The 12,634-nt window shown below is 52.2% G+C and overlaps 4 protein-coding genes across 4 annotated transcripts; 2 read left to right on the forward strand and 2 right to left on the reverse strand.

Moving 5' to 3' along the window:
• Positions 1-170: 170 nt before the first annotated feature.
• On the forward strand, positions 171-3,233 carry AYL99_00364 (hypothetical protein; the record flags this gene model as incomplete). The annotated part of the gene is made up of 1 exon (XM_018831880.1): positions 171-3,233. The coding sequence occupies one exon, from the start codon at positions 171-173 to the stop codon at positions 3,231-3,233; it is 3,063 nt and encodes a 1,020-aa protein (XP_018697759.1).
• A 2,018-nt stretch (positions 3,234-5,251) lies between these two features.
• AYL99_00365 (hypothetical protein) lies at positions 5,252-5,725 on the reverse strand (the record flags this gene model as incomplete). The annotated part of the gene is made up of 1 exon (XM_018831881.1): positions 5,252-5,725. One exon carries the CDS (start codon positions 5,723-5,725, stop codon positions 5,252-5,254), a length of 474 nt encoding a protein of 157 aa, XP_018697760.1.
• A 1,837-nt stretch (positions 5,726-7,562) lies between these two features.
• Positions 7,563-8,073, reverse strand: AYL99_00366 (hypothetical protein; the record flags this gene model as incomplete). Its single annotated transcript, XM_018831882.1, has 2 exons — positions 7,563-7,625; positions 7,693-8,073. The coding sequence occupies 2 exons, from the start codon at positions 8,071-8,073 to the stop codon at positions 7,563-7,565; spliced, it is 444 nt and encodes a 147-aa protein (XP_018697761.1).
• Positions 8,074-10,717: 2,644 nt separating this feature from the next.
• Positions 10,718-12,431, forward strand: AYL99_00367 (hypothetical protein; the record flags this gene model as incomplete). Its single annotated transcript, XM_018831883.1, has 2 exons — positions 10,718-10,809; positions 10,862-12,431. 2 exons carry the CDS (start codon positions 10,718-10,720, stop codon positions 12,429-12,431), a joined length of 1,662 nt encoding a protein of 553 aa, XP_018697762.1.
• Positions 12,432-12,634: the final 203 nt, after the last annotated feature.

Below are 12,634 nucleotides of genomic sequence, written 5' to 3' on the forward strand. Positions count from 1 at the left end.
CGTCTTCGAGCTGTCACTGTTGCCATGTCGTATCACTCAGCTTTTGGGCACCAGTTCAGCGTTGGTCGTTTGGTCCCTCTAATGGGAATTTTGACCGTTGGCTCTCATTTTGTCTTCCATCGTTGAGATTCTATCTTTTCCGAGCTTAATTTATGTTCTATTGATAAATCATGACGGCTCAGCTTTTGCCCTCCGTGGTAACAACTCCATTCAGCCGACATTTCGAGAGTAGAACGAACATATATTGTGGCTCATGGTCAGCTTGTTCTTCTCGTCCAACGATCTCTACATCTTCGTTGAAAACGTTCTGCATTCATCAAGACCCGCACATCTCTTCCGCTTCAACGCTCTCGGTATCGTCTGCTCCTGCGCAGGTAACAAAACCCGAGCGTGATCTACCCTGCCGTGAGAACATCCTTCCAAATTCATCTTATCAGACTCCGGCGCTTTCATCGACCAACGGCCTCAAAGAACGAGCAAACCATGATGAATTCCTGCCAATCACCGAAAGTTCAAGACCGCACTTCTCCCATCCCATTCATTCAAATAGACGGATCGGAACCGGACCTACCCAGAGGTATTATGACGGTCCAAATCAGGCTCGCACACCACTGGCAGAACTGCGTAATGAGCAGAAGCGCACGCACGGCGGCTCAGGAAATCGAGAACACTACAGGCTTCGCAAGTCGCTGTCCGCGGAAATATCCTGCGCCGAATTGGAAAATTGTCAAGATCTGAGCCCGTATTCAAGAGAGCATATTCGCAACTGGTTTAACGCCGTGGACGAGTCTTCGCAGTCTCTTCTCGAGACATCGTTGGTCCCAAACGCTTCAGAAGACACATCAAGGGCAGAGCCGCACTCGGGTTGGCACCGGAAGCGACACTCTAATGCTTCCTCAGGCTTCGTGCACACCATGAAAACAGCAAGTCTCAGTAACACAAGCTTTAGCCTGGCCCCTCGGTCGCTCCGTATCGGCCGTTCAAGAGACAGTTCTTACATCTGCACCCCCAGCGCAAGACCTTCAGTGGAGAGCGATCGACCACTGACAGCGGCATCCGTGGACGAAGCCGCTTTTCGCAGAGCCATCAAAAGGAGACAAATTCTCGTCGAGTTAGTCACCACTGAAGAGAGCTATATTGGTGATCTGAAGGCTCTGATATACCTGTATTCGACTCTCCTGGCGACTACGATGACAGTTACCGATCGGCTCAGATCCTCTCTGCTGAGGAACGTCCACGATCTTCTTTCTGTGCATGAGAGACTGCTGGAGCGGTTGCACCAGGCTGCGTATGAAGCTGCAGCACGAAAGTGGGCAGACACGACCTCTCCCCGGCGTCTCGGCTCGCCCACCTATCACAAGCGGTGGAGAAGCCTCGAGTCCAGCGTCGCAGTCAAGCTCGGACGCGGCAATCGTCGAACACGCAGTTCGATGGAGTCATCCGAAGCTTCACGCGGTCGGACATATTTGGGGGGAGCAGAACCGTCTGATGTTGCGGACGTGGCGAGCGTTTTCAGGGATTTCTTGAGTGACTTGATGGTCTACGAGGAATATTGTGCCAATCACAGCCTCGTCGCCCAAGAGCTGCAGCGACATTCTCCTACACTCTGGTCAACCTACGAGTCGGGAATCGAATCCCTGGCACGGTCCCTTGTTGCTCTCGACCACAAACGGCAAAGTGAAAGAAAAGGTTTGACGGTCGGGGATCTCCTTATTAAACCGATACAGCGCATGACAAAGTACCCTCTCCTCTTTGACGATCTTTTGAGGCAAACACCAGTGACGGATTGCCCCAATACACACTCCGATCTGGAAGCAATCTTGACGTGTTTGAGAGAGGTTGTTCAAACAGTCAACAAAGCCACAGATAACCATGAAACTCGAACTCAGATTCAACGTCGATGGTCGCTTCAGACACGGCTGATTTGCGACAAAGTATCTTTACGGGCCGAGCAATTTCGAATGCTTGGGAACATTCAATTGATTGGTGTTCTGCATGTGACTTGGCAAACCCGGAATACCAAAGTCGACGGTCGCTACGCCCTATGCATATTGTTTGACACCAGTCTCATCATTGCGTTGCCCGCAGGAGCCACCGCGAAATTTGAGGTGATCGCTTTCTTACATTTACAGGACACCAGGATTGAATCGGCCAGCGATGGCCGGGGGCTTCAATGTCACTCGACCGTCTACACATGGAAAATATGTTTCGAGATGAGTGGCCACTTGCACGAATTCATCCTGAGTGCCTGCTCTGCCATCGAAGAAAATGCTTGGAGACGGGGTTTACAACGCAATGATGCTTCGGGAGGAAGAATGGACGAGCTGTTGCACCAGATTCCCTCGAGCATCAGCCTCAACCTCCGATCGATCGGGCAGGTGTACAGTCAACAAAGCTCGACCTTATCGAGAAATCCTTCCGTGCAAAGAGCGGCCACAGTGGGAAATCGAGCCACCGTTTGCCAAGTCATCATCCGAAACACCAACAATCCGCAAGACTTGCACGAGTTTCGCCAGCCGTCTTCTTTGGCCATCAACAGATCTCAGTCACATATGACGTCCAACAGGGTCGTCGTCCTCGCACCAAAACGGTCGGAGCGAGCGAGGCTTGAGTCAACCTTGAGTGATGTATGGACAAAGGAGAAGCTGCCGTACCCAGGCATGATTGGCTCTCGCGGCGGCCAAATCATCCGAGCATCAGCAGGTTCGCTGGTCCGAAAACTGAGTCTGGCCTCCATCCATGCTCCGTTCTCAAGGCGGTCTGGTAGCTTATCGCTTACCAGCCGCAAGTCATTCGACCTGTCGAACGAGAGCCGATATAACAGAACGAAACATTCGACACCTGTCTTCGAAGTTCGCAAAGAAAGCTTGGACGAGATGACACCCTCGAGAACGAAGTCGCGTGAGGTACCCGAGGTGGACACCATGGATAATGTGGTCAGTCGGATGATCGGGGGCAGTGTCACGAGGAAGCTGGCCGTCTCGCAAGGACACCATGCTCTGACACGGAGAGGAACGAGGAGTCACAGGGTCAGTCATGATGCGGCTGGACCCGAGGTTGGGCCCGAGGATCCAGCGGAGATATATTATGCTGAAGCGAAAGAGACGCCCGAAAAGCCGGAGATTGTGGAGGACGGGTTGGCTGGCCGGAAGAAACGATGGAGCAATCCGCTTGGGATATTGAAGGTTCTCTCGGCGGATGGACTTCGCCACATGTTGTATTCAAGTAAGTAGGGCACACAAGGTCAACCATCGATGGCATGCATATAGAACCAGCACCGTGCATTCAGTCATAGCACTATATGAATTTTACTCCTGGATTCTATTGCTTCGACACTAACCGTGCCATGCCAGAGACTTGTTGAGTTCTAGCGTGAAGTCATTGCGGCAGAGAGACGATTGGTCTCGAGCAAAAGCTCCTTGGCTAGACGAGTTGCCTCAACAACATCATAGCTGAAACCCACGGGACGACTCGTCTGCCTTCTCTGTGTATAGTTTGATTAAATGTCCGTAAAGAAGATGTCATAGAACCCGGAGCCAGGGAGATACAAGCAGGGAGAAAGCGGAGATGTGGTGTGTGTATATATATGCATACGGGTATGCTCACTAGGCAACTCATTCTCCGGTAGCAGCTTGAGCGCCTCTTCCCGTCTTTCGACCGTGGGATCCTTGTTCGTCTCGACCTGCGAATAGAGCTGGGCGATCGACGTGCAGGGCAGACGGACTTGCTGGAACGTTTGGAGCAGGGCGGACTCGGATCTGGAGACCGACTTGCTCGAGTTCTGGTCCGCCGACTGGTGCCTCGTGGCCGTGGCCGTGGCATGATCGTGACGTCGGTGGTCGCAATGATGCCGCCGCCGGCGTTCATGTCGCACAGACGCAGCAGCAAGTACAGATAGGACAGAGATAGGACCCAGACGAGCTAGGACAAGAAGAAAAAGAAGAAGAATCCTCCTTCCTTGGTCATGGCCGTAGGTCGTCCGCCACACGCCTCTCCTTCTTTCTTTTTTAACGTAACGTACATACCCTTTTTGTTTGTAGAACGGCGATAAGGGGGTTGAGCTGGGCTGGAAAGACCAAAAACGTTTTGGAACTCTCCCAGCAGCAGCAACAGCACCAGCACCAGCAGTAGTAGAGTTGTTTGTTATCCCTGGGTCCGCACGGAGAAGCCAGGTACTGTACCTGTCTGAGCAAGTCGATACTCCGTTCGGTATAGATATATATGTAGGTGTGCCATGCACAAAAGGCTACTGCGTAAACAAATGTTGTGTGAGATGACTCAAGGGCTGCTGCAGGCCTGACAGACTGACTAGATAGATTAGATAGATAGATACCTGACGCAGTAGTGGTAATTCGTATTATTCCAGCTCACGCAAAGCTTTTCCATTTGATCCGTTGCTGCTGCTGTAGCTGTCACTGGCTCACACCGAGCAGAGTACCTCGTACGTGCTGTACCTAGGAATGGACGGAAGCGGATCTCAACATGCTTGTTGTCGTGGTACCTCGTACTCACTTCACTGCAAGCAAAGTTTCGGGCTGAGGCTGGACTGGACTGGACTAGACTAGTTAGTAGGGTCTTCGGAACAGACGCGACGATCGCATCTATTTCAAGGCCTCGTTAGCCTCGCTTGTTTGTTATTAATTTGCTCGCCCCACGCAACGCTTCGAGAAAAGGATGGATACAAAGGGACACACCAATGGAGATCGTTTCCAGTTGCTCGTCGTTATGCCGAGTTCCCGTTCTCAATGTCTCACTATAAGTCCCCAAAAACAATGGATTCCATGGATATACATAGTACGAGCACCGAGCAGTAGTGGCATCTGTGATCTCAACTTCGCTTACAGTAGTTGACGGAAGGCGGGTCGCGAGCCATTAAATACTTCACGACGGGAAATCGAACGCCGATGGGATACTCGTGGGTAATTGCAAAATCCAAGTTCTGAAATAATGAATTACACAAGCTCCGCACCAAAATACGTAATAACATATCTGCCTGTTTTTGCTGCAACCCATGTGATGGGAAAGACATGGACAAGTTCATTTCGTAGGGTTTTCCCGGGTCGGGTGAGGAAACAAAGCCTCGTTGCTGATGATAGCTTCCTTCCTTAACCCGTAATGATGTACCAATTTCCCTGTCGGTGACCAAAAGGCGCACATGAGCAAACACCCTCCAGCTCACATCTCACGGGGTATCTTTGTTTGCCTTCGTATATTTTGCCGTCCACATTGTCCCTCTCCCTGGTGGTTCGACTTACAGAACCAATGCCAACCCAGCCAGAGCGACAGCACCCATGCCGGCAATCTTTCCGTTGACATTGGGGGCAGCGGCACCAGTAAACGCGGACGGGACAGCGGTGGTCTTCGTGGCTTCCACGGAGCTGGTAACGGGCGCCGCAGTCGTGCTGAGCGGGACGGTGCTGGTGGCCGAGGTTGGTGCAGGGATCATGCTCGTCCAGTTGGAGGCCACACTGTAGCTCACGGCCGTCGGAATGCCCCATGTCGAGGCGCCTGAGCTGTAGGTCGCCGTGTACGAGGTGGTGGAGGTCCACTCGGACCAGGACGCGGTGGACGTCGAGACTTCGACGGGGGTCGCGGTAGCGTTCTCAGTGGCATAGGTGCAGGAGGTCCAGGTGCTGTGCTCGTTGGAGAACGTCCAGGTGAAGCCCCAGGAGTCGGCGACGGCGCCGAGGGCAAACAGCGCAGGAATGGCGAGGAAGGACTTCATGGTGCGGATCTGTCGAGGTTCAGAGCAGACTGTTTTCGATTCGATTCGGTGGCAAGACAGGCAGTGAGGGAGGTTAGGCAGGCGAGTTGCAACGAAAGAACGTGGGCTTTAAACAAAAACGAGCGACTGTGTACCGTAGAGGGATGGTAGCAAACAAACAACAGACAGAAAAGAGCAGTGAAACTATAACCGGGCGACCAAAAGCCTGATATAAAGGGGAGCCACAAACCTTGGTGTAGTGAGTTCGAGCTAGGAACAGAGCCTCGCACAGCGGGCACCACCCCTCCCATCTCGCGATTGCTCGTCGTTGTGGTGTGTGGTGTGTGTGTCGTCTGTTCCACCCCAAAGTGGCCCTCGACAGGGGTCTCAGGAAATTGGTGTTGCAAACTCAACGAACCGTCGAGAGCACGCAATTTCAAAATCGACGGGCTGTCCAAGTTTTGGAGTTGGCCGCTATCCAGGCACAGCGTCTGTAGTAACAATGAGCCATCGAGAGGGTCATCAGTTGCGTGAATAATAATGTAGGAAAAGGAAGGTCGTCCCCTTTCTCTGGCTGATGAATGCCTGGTGTGGCGTCTTGGTGATCGGTGTCGGATTTCAAACGTCGCCAAGTTGTTTCAGCCACGAACGAAAAAGCCACCGACGATAGGCTTCTCTGGGATCGGGTGGATTGAAGATCTTCTGTGCTCTGAGACCGCTTCTTGAATCGTGTACCTAGTATTCATGTGGCTTCGACACAATACGAGGAATCCTTGTAAACAGCCGGTTGATGTCTGACAATGACGTGCAGAAAGAAATGACTGGCGGCTGACAAACATCCTCGTCTGGCACGTGAGCGCAGTTATGTACATCCACACCAAGCATCGACAATGTCTAATGGCGCACTCCAGTGCCAACCACGCCTGAACTGAATGCCCCTTCAACATCCTTACCCCTATAGCCTATCCCTCTTCCCCTGTCTTAAAGCCTCGAGCCTCTTATGAGCTACGCGAACGATAACCCGCCGGCACCCTCGACTCGTGCTTTCGAAGCGACCTTTGTTTCTTCCATCCCGTCAAATCCTCCTTGTGCACCATGTCTGCCGTAACGAAGGAAAGAAAAGATTGCAGGACATATCTGATGCATGTTGAATGGCGTAGGGATGAGGAAGAGAGAAGAAAATCAATACGACTGGTATAGCTGTGTGTTTGAGGTTCAGGCAGTGATGGCGCCGTTATGAAGACAACAGTGTCTAGACACCTCTACTGAGACCCTGATGTTTTCGAGGAGTGGTCGAGCGTCGACAAAAAGTGTGAAGAGACCACCACGTACTGCGTATCGTAGATGGCTCAGCAGAACCTTCCCTCCTCTAACCCCATACAAGCAAGAAAGAATCGATTGACTTCCATCCACTCCGGAACACATGCTAGTCACATTGTTAATGCACGACATCTCGGTGCATAGATTGCCTATCTGAATGTGAAATGAGCTGGAAGACGCTTGAAGTTGGGGGGCCTGAAATGAGGTGGGACGACTACCTCGTATATCATAGGCAGCTAGCCTCATCCCCCCTTTTCCTTTTTTTCAAGTGATAACGACAACATCCTTTTCTATTGTACAGAGCAAGCAACCCTCCGAATCTAGATGCCATACTTGTATAACATGATAGTCTCATTTCCCATGTCGGGCATAATATCTACAGTTGCTGGCGTACACATGCCACACCCAATCTTTGTGTGCCCGAGTCCCGTCGACTTCAATATCCAGAGGGGATCTGCGATCATAACCAACGCCGTTGTTCCAGTACATCGGAGCAACTCTTAAATTTAAAATTGCAGCACAGCTGTTCTGATAATCCTCATACTTTGCCGGGCCTGGCACCGCCTCTCTTGGGAACAGTCCAAGGCTCTGGACACACAGTCTGGTGGGTATTACGTCAGCAAGATGCTTTCTTTTTGTGAGAGTATGATTCGAGTCAAATAGCTTACCTCGCCTTCTGAGTAAGCCCAAAAGTATACAATCACCCCAATGATGTAGTATAATGCCGCATTGGTTGATTGATACATGATGACCGCAGCCAGAGCGGACAGCGGGTACACCACCAGTCTTGCCTCCATACTCCGATGAAGTCCCGGCAACAGCTTGACCACCGGAGCAAGTGGCCATTCCCAAGCGAGGCTTATGAATGCCAGGATCAAGTTGATGATTTGTAAAATCGGAAAAGGTTTCACGGCTCCGTCGAGGTTCTTGGTGAGGAAGTCCCAAAAGATCTTGGGCCAGAAGAAGCCTTCCAGGCTGGCGAGGACTTGATATGTGGCGGCTGTGAGGACGATGAGACGGGCCCAGTGGTTTTTGATGAGTTTGCCCATGATGTCGAGGAAGAAAGGTTTTCTCTTTTTTTAATTTCAATTTCAAGAGATGATCGTGTGTTGTATGGTGGAAAAGATCAAAAGGGTAAAGAATGAAAGTCGTCGCCCCAAGCAAAGGATCGAAAGAACGAGCACGCAGAAAAGGACGACCTGCGCCTGGGGATTACCGCAGAAGCATCAGGGTTGGCGAGGTATATGAGGAGACTTGGTCAAGCAAAGCTTGGTCAATGCTTTCCTCCCCTTGACAGGGAGGAATAGGTGATTTCGGTGAGGGTTAAGCCGGTATCAGAGTGTGTTTGGCAGTGTCTGACCAGGCTGTCGACAGTGAGGGATCAGCCGTCAGAGGGGGAAGTATCAGGAGCCAGAAGAAGTGGTCCGGCAGTGTCTGAAAGCTCGAGTACTTGAAGTCGGTGGGTTGGCGCGTAAGAGATTGGTCGCAGGTGTCGTCTCGCCCACAGAGTGGTTGAGGCGGTTCGGAGACAGAAAGTGTTACAGGTGTGGAGTTTGCGACAACCCGGGCCACAAACCACCAGAAGGGACAGTATTGGAGGATTCAGAGCGATCTCTCGCGGTCCTCAAGGTTAATTCACTTTACAAGAAGTTTGGAGACGAAGAATCAATGAAAACATTCAAGAGATGTAGTTGCTCGTGGGAAGATGAGCTCGTCTTCTGGGTCCTCTCACCGCGCTCTACCGAGCACCCGACAAAGACCATCCTACCTGGGCCGTTGGCTGTCAATGGAGCTATTGCGTTAGCCCCAAGATGCAGTGCAGCAATGGGAAACAAAATCAATCAATAGTGCTGGCCTGCACCCGCCAGATCTGGTGATATTCCTTGCCATGAGGTTGTATGATTCGCCGAGTGGGTGCTGAGTGCGGAGGGGAGGGAAGTGACTCGGTGACGGCGGGTGGGTTTAAGCGCCTGAAAATAGAAGTCACAGCAGCAGGTCATCTGCAAGCTGCAAGCTGCTGTCGAGATCTGGAAGCCATTCAACCCATTGCTGCAGCCAAAGGAACGAGTCGTGGGTGTGAGGTGGTGAGCCAAGTAGCGAATCGAGGAGCAGAATTAAGCACCGACATGGATGTGATGCGGGAGCTGCGGCGGGCGCTAAGGAGCCTAAAAGGCAGGGTTGATCAGGCTCACTAGGCCAAGCGAGTGTGATTCGAGGGCGTGGCAGCCAGTGGGAGCCAGTGAGATGGGCGCCCGGGGTGGCTGATCCCACGTCCAGGCACGCCCAGGCAGGTCCACGGGTTGCCAGCGGGGCAAGTCCCGGACACTAACCATTCCGAACACATTCCAGGGCGCTTCGAAACGTTTCCTGATACGCTGGTGGGCTTCACCTTTTTCTTACACTTGACTTGCACCTCTCACTCGCCTTTCTCTATCGGGTCCAAATTCCTGCCCATGGATCCTCTCGCCTCTTGCTTTTTCCCATATTCGGTTCTACAGCTTCTCGCTCTTTATATGAAGCTATATGCGTGACGATATACCGTTATCACGTCTTCCGTTCGATAGTTGATCATGCCACGCCTTCCGGAGCTGCCATGTTTGCCCACGTTCTTGTTTCCAACCTCGTCCTCCCACCTGTCAGATCATCTTGTTATTCATCGACCACCAAGTGGCTCTCGAGCTTCATCTTGTTTCCTGCGGCCGTTTCCCTGACCCTTTCTTCCTCACCACCCAATAACCGCCCAGCCCCCTCGATCAGGTAAGACGCCGTTGCTCGGTGCCTGACCCCGGGGTCCATTCTGTGCCATTCAGACAGCCTCTCGCTTTGAGACTAGGGGACCAGGGTTTCATGCAGGTGGGTGTGCCCTGGAGATCCACAAATTCACCGACCCGACCCCAAGTCACCTTTGGCTCGTATCAAGTCAATCTTGTATGGCGTGTAGCTATCCCACGAGGACGGTAAACTGCTTCGTTAGTCCTGTTCAATATTCCCGTTTTTTGGCATTATCACATCGTTTACATTCTTTTATCTCGTCATACTCAACTGCAACGTTCCCCCGAAAAGAATCTTCTATACATTCAGCACAGGTCGGAAATATCTCACCTCCTAAACCTCCTTCCACTCCTGTTACAGCTCCTGTCCCAGATCTCCCGGGTTCCACTCCCAGCCTGTTTCGACCTCAACCCTCACCCGTCTGCTATACTAATTCAGTCGTATTCCCCCTCTCTCATCCTCACCACTGCTCCAGACTGTCTTGTTTGAACTCCTGCTTCACCATTGTTGCTCACTGCGACACTGCGGACCCTTGGCCACATCGAATCTAATCGACCAATTTGCCATCAGTACCGTACTCCTCGTATGATCTACTGTGTGATCGTCTGGTCAAGACACAATATCTCGGATTGCCAGTCTCCGGACAGCAACTTTACCCTATGGTTCCTACCTGATCGGTCTTCTCATAAGCCTCAACTTGCGGCTCCAGTGTGAGCTTAACCTTCCATCACTCGCAATCTTCATTCGACGCTCTTTTACTCCTCAGCACATCGCTCGTATTGCCACGACATACCTTTCTTGGCTCTCCCCAGACATGCAGACGAGATAGCCCTCGACGAAGACAGGAACATTCGGCCACGGTTCCATCGATACCTCATATACATTCCGTTCAAAGATCATCCACTTGAGAGTCCCCAAGTCATGGCGACCCTCAAGTCCCATTTCGCTCCCAGCAAGATTCTTTTCTATATTCTGTGGTGGGGATTTCACTGGGGTATTTTTGCCATTGGATGGTAGGTGTCCCAACAGCCCGAGGAATTCGTCGACGACTAACACCATTTCCAGGTGGAAGCAAGCAGCAGATCCCCGTTTAGCTGGCCTCAACACTCTGACCTTTTCGGTATGGATGTCGCGAGGAGCTGGTCTTGTCCTCTCGGTGGACGTCATGCTCATCCTGCTGCCCATGTGTCGGAATCTCATGCGTTTCCTGAGACCAAAATTCAGGTGGCTACCTCTTGACGAAACACACTGGTTCCACCGACAGTGTGCCTATGCTCTGCTCCTGTTTACCACCGTGCATGTGACTGCTCATTATGTCAACTTCTTCAATGTCGAAAAGAACCAGATCCGACCTGAGACGGCAATTCAGATTCATTACACCCAGGCTGGTGGCATCACCGGTCACATTATGCTGCTGTGTATGTTGCTTATGTACACTACCGCCCACCAGAAGATTCGACAACAGTCTTTCGAGACTTTCTGGTACACTCACCACCTCTTCATTCCCTTCCTCCTGGCCTTGTATACACACGCCGTGGGCTGTTTCGTGCGAGATACCGCCCAGCCCTTCTCCCCATTTGCTGGCAAGATATTCTGGGCTCACTGCCTTGGCTACGAAGGCTGGCGGTGGGAGCTTTGGTCAGGTGGCCTCTACCTTTTCGAGCGACTCTGGCGTGAGGTCCGCGCGAGAAGGGAGACCAGAATCACAAAGGTCGTCCGCCACCCTTACGATGCCATGGAAATCCAATTCCAAAAACCCAGCATGAAATACAAGGCAGGCCAATGGCTGTTCATCAATATCCCGGCTGTCTCGAGCCAACAATGGCACCCTTTCACAATCACCTCGTGCCCGTTTGACCCCTACATCTCGGTGCACGTCCGCCAGGTGGGAGACTGGACCAAAGCTGTGGGTGATGCATTGGGTTGCGGTCCCGCACAGGCCAAGGAATTCGACGATCTAGACAAGGAGGGCATCTACGAAATTGCCTTGCGACAGGATCAAGAGATGCCTGCTATCCGTATCGACGGACCTTATGGTGCACCCGCCGAAGACGTCTTCGACAACGAAATTGCCGTGCTCATCGGCACAGGTATTGGTGTGACACCATGGGCATCGGTGCTCAAGCACATCTACAATATCCGCGCGGGACCCAACCCACCTAGACGTCTCAAACGTGTGGAATTCCTCTGGGTCACTCGCTCTGTCGAGTCGTTCGAATGGTTCCAGACGCTGCTGACCTCTCTCGAGCGACAATCCGCCGATGCGGCAGAAAGTGTTGGCGGCCCCGAGTTCCTTCGCATCCACACATACCTTACGCAACGCGTCGATGCCAATACGGCGGCAAATATCTACCTCAATACTGTGGGCAACGCAGTCGACCCCTTGACCGCGCTACGCACGAAGACACAATTTGGCCGCCCTGACTTCAAGCGTCTGTTCGGCGCGATGAGGGACGGTCTCATGGACCAGACATACCTGGACGTAGGCAAGGAATCATCCCTCACGGCGCAAATGAAGGCCACAGTCGGTGTGTACTTCTGTGGGCCCAGTGCTGCCGCGAGAGAGATCAAAACCGCCTGCAAAGCGACGAGTAACGATCTCGTTAAATTCAGGTTTTGGAAGGAACACTTCTAAAGCATTGCCAACAAGGATCTGGAAGAGTCAGACTGGCTCTGGTCTTTCAGAACTGTCCGAAGCGCAAGATCTTCAGATGTGCAACTTGTATTTAGAGAAGAGGAAAGCTCAAAAGCCTGGACGAGTAGCCCTGTTTCCACCTGGAGCTCTCGTCGTCACGAGAAGACGACATCAAGAGGGACACGCTCAGTCCCTCTCTCACT

Source organism: Fonsecaea erecta (genome assembly GCF_001651985.1).
Source record: "Fonsecaea erecta strain CBS 125763 chromosome Unknown Scaff1, whole genome shotgun sequence".
NCBI classification, from domain to species: domain Eukaryota; kingdom Fungi; phylum Ascomycota; class Eurotiomycetes; order Chaetothyriales; family Herpotrichiellaceae; genus Fonsecaea; species Fonsecaea erecta.